Source organism: Tachysurus fulvidraco, chromosome 8, assembly GCF_022655615.1.
Source record: "Tachysurus fulvidraco isolate hzauxx_2018 chromosome 8, HZAU_PFXX_2.0, whole genome shotgun sequence".
NCBI lineage: Eukaryota > Metazoa > Chordata > Actinopteri > Siluriformes > Bagridae > Tachysurus > Tachysurus fulvidraco.
In genome coordinates this window covers 17,386,981-17,401,777 of record NC_062525.1, presented here as the reverse complement: position 1 = coordinate 17,401,777, position 14,797 = coordinate 17,386,981, and the positions used below count along the sequence as shown (strand labels likewise).

At 41.8% G+C, this 14,797-nt stretch overlaps 1 protein-coding gene across 2 annotated transcripts in view; it reads left to right on the top strand.

Annotated features, from left to right (window-relative positions):
• atrnl1b (attractin-like 1b) overlaps positions 1 to 14,797 on the top strand; it is a 110,449-nt gene that overhangs the window by 57,985 nt on the left and 37,667 nt on the right. For both annotated transcript variants that reach the window (XM_027140657.2, XM_047817239.1), the window contains exons 25-26: positions 4,544 to 4,605; positions 11,187 to 11,265. In XM_027140657.2, coding sequence (XP_026996458.2) covers positions 4,544 to 4,605; positions 11,187 to 11,265 — 141 coding nt within the window. The remainder of the gene's footprint in view (positions 1 to 4,543; positions 4,606 to 11,186; positions 11,266 to 14,797) is intronic.

The following is a 14,797-nucleotide window of genomic DNA, read 5'->3' as shown; positions in this document are numbered from 1 at the left end:
GCCACGCTGATGGACTCTTAGCCAAAAAGAATATTTTCAGAGTCTTTCTAGTATAAACGTTATACAGCCATCAGATCGTAATGGTGTCTCTCGTACACAGACTGCTTCAGGTCACCTAACAGATTTTTAGTACCATCTGGGCTCTGGCTAGCTCATGCAAAAACATTGATCTTCTTTTGGATAAGTCGTTCCTTTGTTGGTTTGGATGTACGCCTTAGGACATACACCTGAAGGTTTTGCACTAAAATCGACCGGTATCTGTGGCATTTCATGATTCCGTCAAACCTGATAAAAACCTCAGTTCTGCCTGAAGAAAAGCAGATCTAAAGCATGATGCTGCCACCACCATGTTGTGCCAAACGTACCCTATGGAATTGCTCTCCTCAGAACATAACACATTTTACCACATTGAGTTTGGATGGATTTTGTACAGACTCAGTCCAGACTCCCTCCCCCACAGACATGTGACGAATATGAGAGATAGTTCTTACATGCAGAGAGTAATCAGTACTTGTCAAATGTTCCTGCAGCTCTTTCAATGTCACTGTAGATCTCTTGACAGCCTCGATGTTAAGTTTTTATCTCGTCCTTTTCTACATTTTGGAGAGACGTCCTGTTCTCGGTGAAGACTAAGGTTGGGTATCTAAAGAAATTTTCCGGTTCTGATTCCGGTTCCAGTTCTGCCTTACGGTTCCCGGTTCTGATTCCAATTCCATAATAAAAGAAATGTGAAACATAATGCACAATACTTCAACAATTCCATTTGTGCTTATTAATCACTCTTTTCAATTCATATCAATTTAAATCCAACATCAAAATTTAACATCCAGAATTACAACATAGCAAAACAGTTAGCAATTTTTCTGAAGAAAAATGAACATGTCCGCTCTCTCTGGGAGAAGACGAGACCTTTCCTGGCATATTGTATCTCCAGCTGTGGAGAAAACCATCTCAGAGCAGGTAGATTTGCTTCATTGTTGTAGCTTTGGAAATGAATCCACACTTTAGACTTTTTTTTTAGACATGTTTAACACAAAGTGTTCCTCAGCACAGCAGCGCGAGTGACTTATTTCTGTGGTAAGCTGAGTTAATTTGGTTGCGTGACTGTAACCAGTCTAAACAATTAATATTCGTGAGGTAAGACGTGAGGTAAGATATATATATATATAAAGATCACGTTGTATTAATACCTTGTGTGTGTGTGTGGGTATATATATATATATATACCCACACACACACACACACACACACAAGGTATTAATACAACGTGATCTTTGCAGAAGACAGTTTGCATAATCCTCATGCATCAAACTGATCAGCGGCGATTATTTTCGGTGCGTAATCGAGTGGTATTTTAAAATGTCACTCGGTCAAGTACGCCGTTCTACAGGAAGATAATGTTTCTCTTGTTTTTACCGCTCGTAAGACGTCTTCTTTAAAGCTAGTGACATTTCCTGCACATCGATACAGCTAGGAATATCTCCATGAAATATTGAACTACATTCCCGATTTTATATCTTGAGCTCATGTGAGAAGTTTCTTCAATAAGTTTGTTATTTATTTATCCATTCACTCATAATGAGATTTGCTTAAAGCTGGCACGTCTCTCTGGGCATCGTTTAATCAAACCACCTACAGTACTGTGTGTAACTGCGCGAGTATGTTTTGTGCTCGTGCTCATGATCACGTTGTCCAGTCCACGTTCAGTAGCTGACGGGGGAAATCGAGATCGAAGATACAAGTGCAGGAGCTTACACATGGGAACCTAACTCTTGTAGGGAAAACGTGGGATGGATTGTAAAGAGGTAGAGAAATGTGAATGTGTGGGAAACCCAATCCGATGGAGCGTTACTACAAAACACACAGTAGACACAGCTTACTGCCCAAAGCTGCTCATTCTACTGAGATGAGGTCAGCCTGTGGTCACGAAACCCCCCCCCCCCCGCTCGCTCTCGCTCTCTCTCGCTCGCTGTCTCTCTCTCATGCCCATTGAATGTCATTCCAAGAAGCTCTCAGTGGTTATGACTGTTTTAACTGTGAATAATCAGAATCCAGCTGTGAAAACTGATGAGAAAACTAAACCCGACAGTTGTAGATGTGAGCGTTTAGGTAAGCTCATCGGTGTGCATGTTGCCTCGATGTGTGCCCAACTTCAGTAACACGCTGTGTTTAGTTACCATGTGATTATTTCCGTATAGAAAATAAAACCTCTTCCCGTTATCCCTTTCAAGTGGTTTTGTATTGTTGCTTGTCGTGGAGGGTCACGCTGTACAGGCCATCAGGCAGCAGGTTAAACCTCTTTTGATAAAGCACAGAGCGAGAGGGTGACCCTCGGTGACAAGACGATAAACGATCCGGTTTTAATGCTCTGCCATTATTTTAGCCTTGATTTTAAAGAATGTAGAAGACAGTATTTAGCTTCTCCCTGTTTTTTTTTTTTTTTTTACTTCCACAAGCATTTGATGAGGGATGAGTTGAGCTTGTGTCAGTGGGTTAGAAGATTAATCTATGGCCAGGTGTTAACTTCCTGGTAGAGGCAACCAGGTTATGAACTACAGGATCCTAGTGTCACTTTTATGTCATGTTTATGATGACCTCAGGCACAAGAGCTCGTGGCTCCAGAAATAAACTGGACTATGCAATTAAAAAAAATTCTTTTGGTTCTTCTGGGCTGACATTCTCCTCCTCCCTCTCTGTCTGTCTGTCTGTCTGTCTGTCTGTCTGTCTGTCTGTCTGTCTCTCTCTCTCTCTCTCTCTCTCTCTCTCTCTCTGTCTCTCTCTCTCTGTCTCTCTCTCTCTGTCTCTCTCTCTCTCTCTCTCTCTCTCTCTCTCTCTCTCTGTGTGGGCAGCATGGTTGTGTCCAGATCTTGGCTTATTCCTATTCCAGACTTTTCAACCTTTATGACCCTGGTTGTACCTTCAGTATTTTTAACCGCTTATGTATTCCATGTTATGCAGCTCAACCTCCGTCTTTTTATATTGAAACCACTGTTTTTTTTTCTTCATGTGATTTGCCCCCCACCCCCACTCCCACCCCAAAATGATGGTTTATCTCCATAGTGATGGATGACAAAATAATGCGCACTCAAATAATCTGTAAACTCGATTGAAGATTTGCCACATTTTTAATATTATCATTATCGACGGATCGATGTCCGTTAAGGAATAAATGTGTCTAAACGTTTTTTTCGTATTTTCTCGGGTGCTAATAATTCTGGAGTTGCCCGAATTGTGTTGCCCCAGTCACACGGTTAATTTGTATCTCCGATATACTTTACACCCATTGTGTTAAAACTAGATCTTTTCTGGCGTCACTGCCTGATGCTTTAACCCTTTCAGGTGCCAAATTTGAGCATATTCCCTGAGCACAGTGTCCAGTGGAATCAGTGCTATCTCCTTCAGATAGGATGTATGTTAGTGTTTGTGTTTTCTAGCATTGACTTGACCATTTCTCCCAGGGGCATTTCAGTCTGACCTTTCTTGCAGCAGGAGCATTATCACATAAGCGTACCCTGCTTCTGCTACCCAGTCACATCTGCCAGATGACCGTCCCTAAGGTGCAGGCAGCCGGCTGCGGCGTATAACTACCCTTTTTTTCTAATTTGGCCCCTCTTTTTTTCCGAAGCCAGTTTGCTCTAGTGATGGTTCGGCCCTAATGGAGTGCTAACTTTCCTCGGCATTCCCACTGGATCTGTGACTGGGCCAAGTGCCTAATGAAATCACTGAGCTCTTTTAAAAGCTTGCTCCATAGAACTAGAATTACATTATTCATTCACTAGCTCAGGGTGACTTATATTTGGAACGAGAATCCATTTTTTGTTTTGTTTTTGTTTTTTGTTTTGTTTTTTTTTGGCTTGGTATTTACCCAGGCAATTTAGCCCTCTGCCTCATGGGATCCTGTGCCAGTGCTCTTTCTGACATTGTGCTCGTCAGTGTGGTGAAGCTGAATTAATAGCGTCGCCGTGCTCGATGTCGATATAGTGGTGGCGAGTGCTGTACAACATCTTAACCATCTCATTTGACCAAGTGAGGAAGCTCACCCCAAATCCCCAAAGCCTAGCACAGGAAAAGATCGAACAACATTGCACAAACATGGCAATTACTGTCAGTCATTAACCTTGAGTTAGCTAAAGGGGTTTGGACTTTCTTCCTCTCTCTTGTAGTCAATTGAAATATAATCCAGGCTACAAGTCATTTTTAAAGTATCCTTCCAGCTATGAACAGAGACACTACGGTCTATAAAAACAGGTGGAATTAGAAGCTTTTATCTTGTAGTGTCACGCGTTCTCTATCTGATCCTGGTCTAACAGTGATACACTAGACCACAAGCCCACAGGAGGGAATTCCAACGTATAGGTAATCGACCCGAGGCTTATACACTTGGGTGTTGTTGAATTGCTGTTAATGGCAGACATGTAACACATCTCCAGCTCAGACTGTATCAGGCCTTAATGTTTTCTTCAGGCACATATGACATTGTTTCTGTCGTTAGACCCGATATATTCAGTTATACACCGGAGATTTCCTTTTTATTTTCTTACAGATTGCCTTCTCGCAGCATAACAGCATCATGGACCTGGTGCAGTTCTTTGTGACATTTTTCAGGTGAGTCAACTTTTTTTTTTTTTTTTTTTTCTTTTCTTCCCCCTGCCTTCAGGAGCATTTCTGTTTGGCAGCGATGAGGGCAGAGCAAGTGTTTGCTCTGTTAATTTGTTAAATTACAAACTAAAGAGAAAACAAAAAACAAAAACAAAAAGAACATACAAACTCCACACACACAAGGCGGAGGCGGGAATCGAACCTCGACCCTGGAGGTGTGAGGCGAACGTGCTAACCACTAAGCCACCGTGCCCCCTTGGACATGCACCATCCAATATATATATTTTTTTCAGGCTGCAATGTGAAATAGCAGTAGATCCACTATACAGCCTACAGCTAACATATGGCTATATAAAGTTTAGCCACAGCACAAATGAAATCAGGCACTTCTCATGTAAAGAGGGGTCACATAGAACCGTGGTTTATGTCATCATGTCATAAGTTTTTGTGTATTAAACAGTAAATGGGATCTAATTGCAGGAAAGAACTGAAGTTTGGATTGAGAATCTGAAAACAAACAAACAAAAAGCAAATGGTCATCTGGTGATGAAGTGAACGCATCAATCCGCCATCAACGGCGTTTATTTTTAGTCATTTAACAACAGGCTTGTCTTGCTTTTTAGCATCTTCTAGCTGTTGGAGTGTCTGTGAAACCAGTTTGTTTTATCACATGTTAATGTTATTTCTCTTGAGGTTAAGGCAACATAATGCAGCTTTTCACATAACTGTGAAATCACAAAGTCCCCTGTCCTGAAGACTCTCAGGCAGAAAAGCTAACGGAGCACTTTTATCTCCACACACTAACACTGACTGGAGTCTTTTTTTCACAAATGTGTAGTGCATAAATAATCATTTAAAAAGCGTTTACCAAGCAGACTTCGTGAATGCCATTACTATAGCAGTCATCACTTAGTAGAGAGTGCAGTAATATACGTATACTTGTGGTTTGCCTTGCAGCTGTTACCCTGTTATGGCTGTTCAGTTATAGAAAATGAATCTGCATACACACACACACACACACACACACACACACAGGATTATTATTTACTTCCTGCTGTCATAGTTGTCTCTCTGTGTTTTATCTTTCAGATATCTATTGCCCCCCCCCCCCCCCCACATAAACTGTGTGAAGGCAATCTTGCTTTCATCCAGCTGTCATGAATCCCACATTGAAATTGATGTGATTTTATGGAGAATACTGGATATGTCCAATTCCATTTTCTGTTTCTGTCTCCATCTGCTGTATTTTACCTGGTTTGTGCTTCATAACTTGTCAAATAACAAGTTTTTATAAAAGCTAACCTAATTTCAGTGTTGGTGCGTGTTTGAGTGATACGTGAGATGTGCGTTGGTACAGGGCAGCTTTTGTTTCTTAGCGCACCAGACACTCTGGTTCCATCCTGACCTCCAGTAGTCCAGTGACTGTTAGTGTCAAAAACAGACGAGGGTCCTGGTGTCCGAGAACAGACGAGGGTCCTGGTGTCCGAGAACAGACGAGGGTCCTGGTGGTGAGAACAGACGAGAGCGTCGGGGTCCGAGAACAGACGAGGGTCCTGGTGTCTGAGAACAGACGAGGGTCCTGGTGGCGGGAACAGACGAGGGCGTCGGGGTCCGGGAACAGACGAGGGCGTCGGGGTCCGGGAACAGACGAGGGCGTTTCACAGGCTGACAGATGACCACTTGCATTGTTTAAAGTCGAAATCTAAAATATATTTATTTATTTTTAATTATTATAATTTCCCGCTTAGCAAGAAGACAGTGCTCGAGCATTACAAGAGTGCCTCTAATGAAAATGTGCTGTTTTAATTACGACATTTTGTAACCTGAAATTAGCCGGTGTTTAACAGGACGGAGAGTGAACTCCATTTTCCCGTCTGAATGGCTTTTTAACAGTCACTTTGTCTTTTCTGTTCGTTAATGCATTAGTTCAGTTGCTCAAATCCATTTGCTGTGTTTGTCACTCAGCTTGTGATGTCGAGGCTTCTGAGTTCAAGTGCCCTTTTTAGCAGGGTGAAAGAGTATGAGCTGCTCTGTTGCCTCCTTTTTTCTTTTTTCTTCTTTCTCTTTTCTTACACAGACGACAAGTCTTACCCAGCGTTGTCCTGCATTGCTTTGTACCGCTGCCTCTGGCATTTCTACTATTAAATCTTTTTTTTTCCCCTTTGCATGTGGTTATGTCTCACCACTCACACTGCCTCAGTAACTGATGATGATGATGCTCTTTGTGCAGTTTTACTTCCATGCCACAAAAGCTGAATGTGATGAAGATCTCCGCTCTTATCCTAGTCTCTAATCCTCTGCTCACCTTCATGGCCTGTAATATGCTGCCGTGTTCACACAACATTTTCACACAACAGATTTTCTTCATATTTCACCTCGAAATCAGGGATATAACTAACATCGATTACTAAAGGGTTATAATCGTGTATGGAATTTAAAAGGCTCCAATTAGCATGGGAGTGAAAAGAAGCTCAGTGGATATGTTTTTTTGAAGATGCATATGTGTGTCAGGATGCAGAGAAGGGGATTATGGGTAAAGCGAGGCTGCAGAACTGAAAATGGAAGCTGGAGTTCACAAACGATCGAGTAAACTAACACTACACAATTTTTTGGATTGATTCTGATTTAGGGCCACGGTGGCTTAGTGGTTAGCACGTTCGCCTCACACCTCCAGGGTCGGGGGGTCGATTCCCACCTCCACCTTGTGTGTGTGGAGTTTGCATGTTCTCCTCGTGCCTCAGGTGTTTCCTCCGCCAGTCCAAAGACATGCATGGTAGGTTGATTGGCATCTCTGGAAAATTGTCCGTAGTGTGTGTGTGAATGAGAGCGTGTGTGTGTGTACCCTGCGATGAGTTGGCACTCCGCCCAGGGTGTATCCTGCCTCGATGCCCGATGACGCCTGAGATAGGCACCGGCTCCCCGTGACCCGAGGTAGTTCGGATAAGCGGTAGAAAATGAATGAATGATTCTGATTTATTTTATGATCAAAGTCCAACTACATTTTAAGCTCATTATTGATGTTTGTACAATAATATTCAGGTTCCTGAGTGGAGTCACAGAGTGCTTTATGTCTGGGTGACATTATTTATAGGACTGCTGGTTTATGACTAAGACCCTATTCATACTCGACAGTAATACAGTAATATACGTCCTGGGTGGACAGACGAAATGCACAGCAGATCAAAACTGGCAGTATGAATGTATCTTCAGTGACACACACACACACACACTCTGCCTTTTGCTCTGTTTATTTTTATGTAGCGATGCTTTACAGAATAATAGCTCGTTTACCTTTACGGGGTGCTGAAACATTTTAATCGTGTGCCGTTTTATTCGAGTCTTTAGTTTGGCACCAGATCCAAACACGGTGATTTTTCAAATAGTCTCGCCACGATTCCGTATTTTGCAGCTACGACATAAAGGCATTTGTTTTCTCGCTGTGAATGGGATATGGCCACATGCATTCCAGACCAGCTCAGAACGTGATCTGGGCGATTCCATCACAATACATGTACTTAGTGCTGTCTATTTATTATCCAGTCACCTTGAAGGCATGACACCAGGTGTGAACACGGCCGTATTCAGGTTTGGATTAAACTCCTGACATCACGTGACGTGACCAGTTAAAACAACTCCATAAATAAATATATCGACTTTAATAATGATGTTGGCTTTGTAGAAGCCAACATTCTGTTTTCCTATTTAAGCTTAGACAAAAATATATCAAGAGTAACTCCTCCTAGAGCTTTTGAGCCACATCAACCAAATTCGGATATGTTGTAGACCCTGGTCTGAAGTTTGTTGCTATTACTTTTCTAAGCGATCCGAGTACTGGTACTTCCGGTACCGGGTCTCAAAGTGGCCTTTTTTCCCATAGACCCCTATTATAAATTTTGGAGGTTTATAACTCGGCAAGCTTTTGAACTATCCACACCAAACTCGGCCAGCTCCTTTAGGGTGATACTCTGAAGTTTTAAATTGGTGTACCGACTGGCCTTTCGGTTGTCCTGCAGCCCCGCCCCCAAAATATGCAAAATCAAAAAACTTTTTACAACATGGGCAACATGTGACATATCAAACCACTCAGCACAATAAGGGGAACTGCCTCGCAGGTTTTCTGATGATGTCACATGACGTCACGTGAAAACAAACAACATTAGCACAACATGGACATGTGGCATATCAAAACACTCAGCCCAAGGAGGGGAATTGCATCCCAGGTTTGCGGAGGATGTCACATACTAGTCTCCACTTGCCTCCAAATGTGTTGGCACCCTAGCGCTCCACTAGATTTCACATGTTTTATGTCCACTTGCCCCCAAAAAGGCCTTTGCAAATACAGACGAGAGCGTCGGGGTCCGAGAACAGACGAGAGCGTCGGGGTCCGAATACTTGCCTCGTCAAAGCCAACATCAAAGTCTAGATTTACAAATCTAGTTGTGTATTGTGATTTCTAAGAAAAAAAAAATACAATTTTATATAAAAAGACTCATTTAAATAAAGACTCCCCCCATGACCCTGTGAGTATTGCACTTTTAACCTTTTATCAGTTGCCGCTCATGTTTGTGGACATGTTGTGATCCGGGCTGCACATCACCAGGCTGTTTCTAGATCAATAATACATGATCATGTAACTGCACTTAGCTCACTTTCCACCCCGTTTCCCCAGAGGTGGTCGGGTTTCCCTTTTTACTGCTGTTTAGCAGTCATTTCATAGTCTCCAAACTGGTCTACGATCCCTCCTCCTCGCCCCGTTCTCTCACATCCGCAGCCGTAAGAATGGAGAGCACCTTTTAATTGCCGTATTCCTTTTATTAATTCCGATTCCAGGTGGAAGGGGATTAAATCCTATTTGCTGTCTAAAAAGCAGAGGATAAAAAGGGACCGATCTAAAGAGGGATTTCTCTCGCACCGCTACTTAATTGAGCCATTCAAGTTTCCTTTCTCTTCCTTTCGTCTCCAGTACGGCATTATCTTCAAACGAGCCCGAGATGACGCGCGTTTGAAAGCATTAAAGGGATTTCATCATTTTATCCTCCTCACAGTACACACTATGAATTAATTTCACTCCAAGATGTTTATGAATGCTCACATATCTCCACAAATACAGATGCCCAAAACCAATTTGGCCGTGTTTCTCAGCTTCACAGTCGGTATGCTTTTGAGGAGTTGCTTTTTTTTTTCCAGTCACATCACTTAGCTTAACGGTCGACTGAGACCTTCAGGATGCTCTACATGGTCTGGGGTTACCTACAAAGTCTCGGAGGTTTAGGAGACTTTTGTAGTACAAGTTTATGGCTGGGACATTTCATGCCATGATGAATTTGAAACAGTGACGAGACTTTTTACCGTTTCTTTGCATAGTTTTATGTTGAGAGAACATTCTGAAGTATAAACATCTTCTGTGGCTCTGTTTATCCTGTGATTTATTAGCTACTGTTTCAGTTCGTTTATCGGTTCTCATTTTAACTCCCGGTAGATTTTTGGTAAGCAGATTTGCACCATGTGTCTGGGGTTGGGGTTGGATTCCTGCCTCCATCGTGTCTAGACAGAGTTGGCATGTCTGCCACGTGTTTTTTTTTTTTTTTTGGTTTCCTGTGGGTACGCCGGTTTCCTCCCCCCTGTCAATAATCCTGCATTATAGGATGAATTTAGCACTTTGTGATTGGTTGGCACCCCAACCAGGGTTCCTTTGCCTTGCACTTTGAGTTCGGGGCTCCACCAGGTAAGAGAGTACAACATAGTCACTTTATCCACAAAGTTGCCTTGAATGTGATGGAAACAAAATTTATTTATTTATTTATTTATTTATTTATTTATTTATTTATTTATTTATTTATTTATTTATTTATTTTTAAATAGGTTGCACAATTCCACACGTTATGGATTTTTACACCTCAGTTTATTATATATCTCGATCCAGAAAGGGAAAACTTTTGTTTTTCTCTTTAATCTGCTAGACTTATAAATCCTTTATAAACTGAGAAATCCTTTAAAGTAATTTAAGATGAACAAACATTTGTGAAATCCTGACCTTCTCTCTCTCTCTCTCTCTCTCTCTCTCTCTCACACACACACATACACACACACACACACGTTCCTGAAATTTAATGACCGTTATATTGAAATAAAATGACAATTTGCAGTCATTATTTTATTATTTGTAGCACTAACTTCTAGCATTGCTGCGTTTATCAATAAGCGCAGCTGACATTGAAAATGGCCACAGCCAAATAGACAAGCATGTGAAAGGATCTTGTTTACTCACTATTAAGCGCTTCACACCAAATTCTCAATACAACTTTTCAAAACGGAGTTCCACGACAAACATTGTGACGCTTGTTTTAGGTAAAAGTGTCCAAATTTTTCACCGTATGTGGGCGGAGCATCCGACGTAGAGACTCGATTGTTAAGGCAGGGTTTGCTCTTTTTTTTTTTTTTTCTTCACAGGAGAAACGAAGTAGCATCTTGATTGAGAGTGCTGTTTAAAGGGGTATTGTTTTATTACGGGCAACGCTGTGTGCCAGAACCATCCGCTACATTTATCTAATATCGATGTTGTCTGTCTGGTTTTTTTTTCCCTTTAGCTGTTTTCTCTCGCTGTTGCTGGTGGCTGCAGTGGTGTGGAAGATCAAACAGACCTGCTGGGCCTCGAGACGGAGAGAGGTACGTTCTACAGGATTCTATTTTTCCTGCCTCCTTTTCATTCGCATCACGTACGTCGATACTGTCACGAAGTCTGGTGGAGAAAAACATCCCATCATGTCAAATGCATTCCCCCAAAGTTGTCATAAAGTCATTCATCGTAAAGCCTGTGTATACAATTAAAACAACAATGTCAGCAATATCACGGTGCTTTGCCCTGAAGTACGCAACGCTCATCATCCTAATTAGAGGTTCTGGCAAACCAATTAGCGTTGACAGTACACATCTAAAGCAGAGACGTCTGGCGAGAGGGACGGCGACACACATGTAGCATTCGCTCGCTTTCGCAGATTTTCATCCGGCTGTATTTTCGCGATAAAGTCGCCTTTCTTTAAGAGGCGATCAAAGGCAAACCATTGCGGGATGAAGCTCAGATGATGCGTGTTACCTTTGCAGTAGTCAATGTCGTGATCTTTGATTTGCTAATTACTATCATAGCCCGTAGAGCCTCCTCCGTTTTATAGGCTGGCGCTGGCGTCGGTAATCAGGGACGTCGATCTGTTTTGCTCTTTTGCTAATTGACATGTAAAGATAAACATGACTGATGACTGCAATGATCCAGAACCATATTCATCTAAAGAATTAAAGCCAATAAGGCCTAATGTGGGCAGATGGGCTTCAGCTATTAGCATTCCACTCGCTTTTAACACTCCACTTCCCCTCTTCAGATCATCTGTTTGTTTCTGCCCCCCAGCATCCTCAAAAAAAAAAAAAAGAGAAAAAATTTATCTTTTAATTTGAAACGATCGGAAGCAGGCTTTTTTACCCCACAGTGTGTCTCTCCTTCAGCTTTTCAAAGACTTATTTTCTTTCTGTGTTTGTCAAAGTTTTGATCAAGAAAGAGTCAGAACGAAGTGCCGTCGGTTTTCATTTTTTCCCCATGAATCACTCGTCAAGGTCGTGCCAGTCATCCGGCCTTTGCAAATTGCAGTAGTGTTTCAGTGCAGATCCATTATCACACGTTTCTGTTTTTCTCTCTGCCGCTAACCAGCAGTTATTTATGGCTTTGTTCTTTAGCGTGTGGTTAATGCTTGGCCATGGCGACTTTCTGCCGTCTCCTCTTGGCCCTCAATTGTGCCTCATTTGTCTCAGCTGCTGCCTGACAAAATAAAAGATGCGCGAGGCAAGTGTTCCCAAATTCTGTTAGGCAAAGGTTCTGCAGATAATGGTTCAGTCTCGCGAGTTCAAACGGTCCAAACAATGAAGATCGACACTCGGGGGCCCGACTGCGGATTTATTCAGAGGACATCTTGCCTATAAACACAGGAAGTGACTTATTATTGTCAATCTGTTGCGGTTAGCAGTTACATTACTGCAAATCCAGCCATAACCTCTCATCAAGGTGGCTTTAATTAATCTCACACAGTTTCCTGCTCAGTCTATTTATACTGACCGACACATTTTAGAGTAAAGTAAAAAATAAAGTAGGTTTTTTTTTATGTAAAAAAAATGTTTTTCTTTTCTGGTTTATATTCTGCAGAAATCCAGAATAGTTACAGGTATTATAACTGAAGGTAGTGCAAATGTTTGTTTGTTTATTTTATTTTATTTTATTTTATTTTGAGGCAGGAATTCCTCTAAAAATTTAGACTAGTTTATTTTTAAGCGATGTAAAAAGTCCACAGGTTTATTATTTCATTCTCAAGACCTGCAAACAGTTTAATAAACAGTAAATTATGCAGAAGGATTTAGAAGGAAAAAAAAAACACGCGCATTTATTTTCTACAGAATTGACAAATAAAGAAATGAAAACTATTTGAGAGATCAGATTGAATGTGAACTCCCCAAAACATTTGCAGTTATATATTGTTTTTCCTTCCCTTTGTTTTGCTAAACACAAGTGTGCGTTCCGTTTGGTCCCGAGTTAAAAGAACAGGATATTATACACACCAGCTTTTGTCTCTCTTGTAATCTGAGCATGTATGCAGTATTCCATCCATCTTTCCTTCTGCTCCAGTTTGCGTGTACAAGGAGCAGAACAGGCTTATTTATCTGATTACGTTAATTAAAGCACGCTTTTTGTGGTGCGTCAGTAGCGCTGCATTTGTTCTGCTCTCTGCTGTGTGTTTTATCTCGTTATATTGTGTGTGTTTATGAAACAACACGTTCATTAACCGGATTGATTCGAACAGAAAGACGTACTCTCCACTTCGGCGCATCAGACAGATTTATGTTTAGTATATGAATGCTTTTTTTTTTTTTTTTTTTTTTTATCCACATGATGCTATTTTCAAAAGGGTCAAATCTAGATTTGTGGTTTTTACTTTTTAAATGAATCGATAACCGCTTCCTACAGCCGGCGGCACTCGCTCAGAAACACCGCACACCTTGGCAGCAAAACCCCGCAAAGATAAACAGGCAGAAGTACGAGCACATAGCAGAGAAAAGTAAAATGTGCAGAATGGCGTCACATGGTGTTTTCACCTCGCCACATTCCACAGACCAAGAACCTTTTTACACCTGGTCACTTCATGTGTTTTCTCTGATCCAGTAGCTATCCCATTTGTTAAAACTGTTCCATTTACATTAGAATAGAATAGAATTGAATAGAATTGAATAGTACAGGGGCATAGAAGCCTTTATTAAGCTATTTGACCATGAGGAGAGTGATGGGGTGCTGCGCCAGATGACCTGGCCTCCACAGTCACCGGACCTGAACCCAATCGAGATGGTTTGGGGTGAGCTGGACCGCAGAGTGAAGGCAAAAGGGCCAACAAGTGCTAAGCATCTCTGGGAACTCCTTCAAGACTGTTGGAAGACCATTTCAGGAACCCCGATCCTCCGATCAGCAACCCAGAGCCTTTAACGAGTTGAGCCACCACTGCCAAAATGCAAATATATCTTACCTCATGTCCTGGGGTAATTGAGATGGAACACGCTTTGGTGTATGCCGTTTTCAGAATGCAATCAAAAAGAAGACTAAAGAACTCGTTATGACGGTTATGCTACAAAAACAGCATTTACTGTTTGCTGCATTTTCGCTGGCAGCAGCAGTGCATTTTAAGACCCAACGAAACACCTGGGTGAGCGATCACCTGCGAGTGACGTACTTCCCTTTGGGAGGAGTATAGCGCTGACGTATGTGGCTTGAACAACCACATGCATTTACACCTGTCCAGTTTCATCTGAGATGCAATCCAGACCACCTCCTGAAGTGGGTTGAGCGATCGGATTTATATCTGTCTCGAAACCGTCTCGGAGGGCATTTACACCTGGTCTTTTTTACCATCGGATAGCTATCGGATCACAGAAAACGCATGAAGTGCCCAGGTGTAAAAAAACCCCCTTAGATTTTTGTCTTTTGTTTGTATCAAGTCAGACAACCGATTATGATGAGTATAGTAAGTGTTTTAGGTAAAAATTGCGTGCAAGTCTGTATTTTATTTGAGCAAAAGCAATGACGCACTTCTAGCTGCTGTTCGATCCTGATGATTATTGCTGTACGCAGCCATGCTGAGAGAGAGGGAGCTCGGAGATGATTACCGCAAACTGA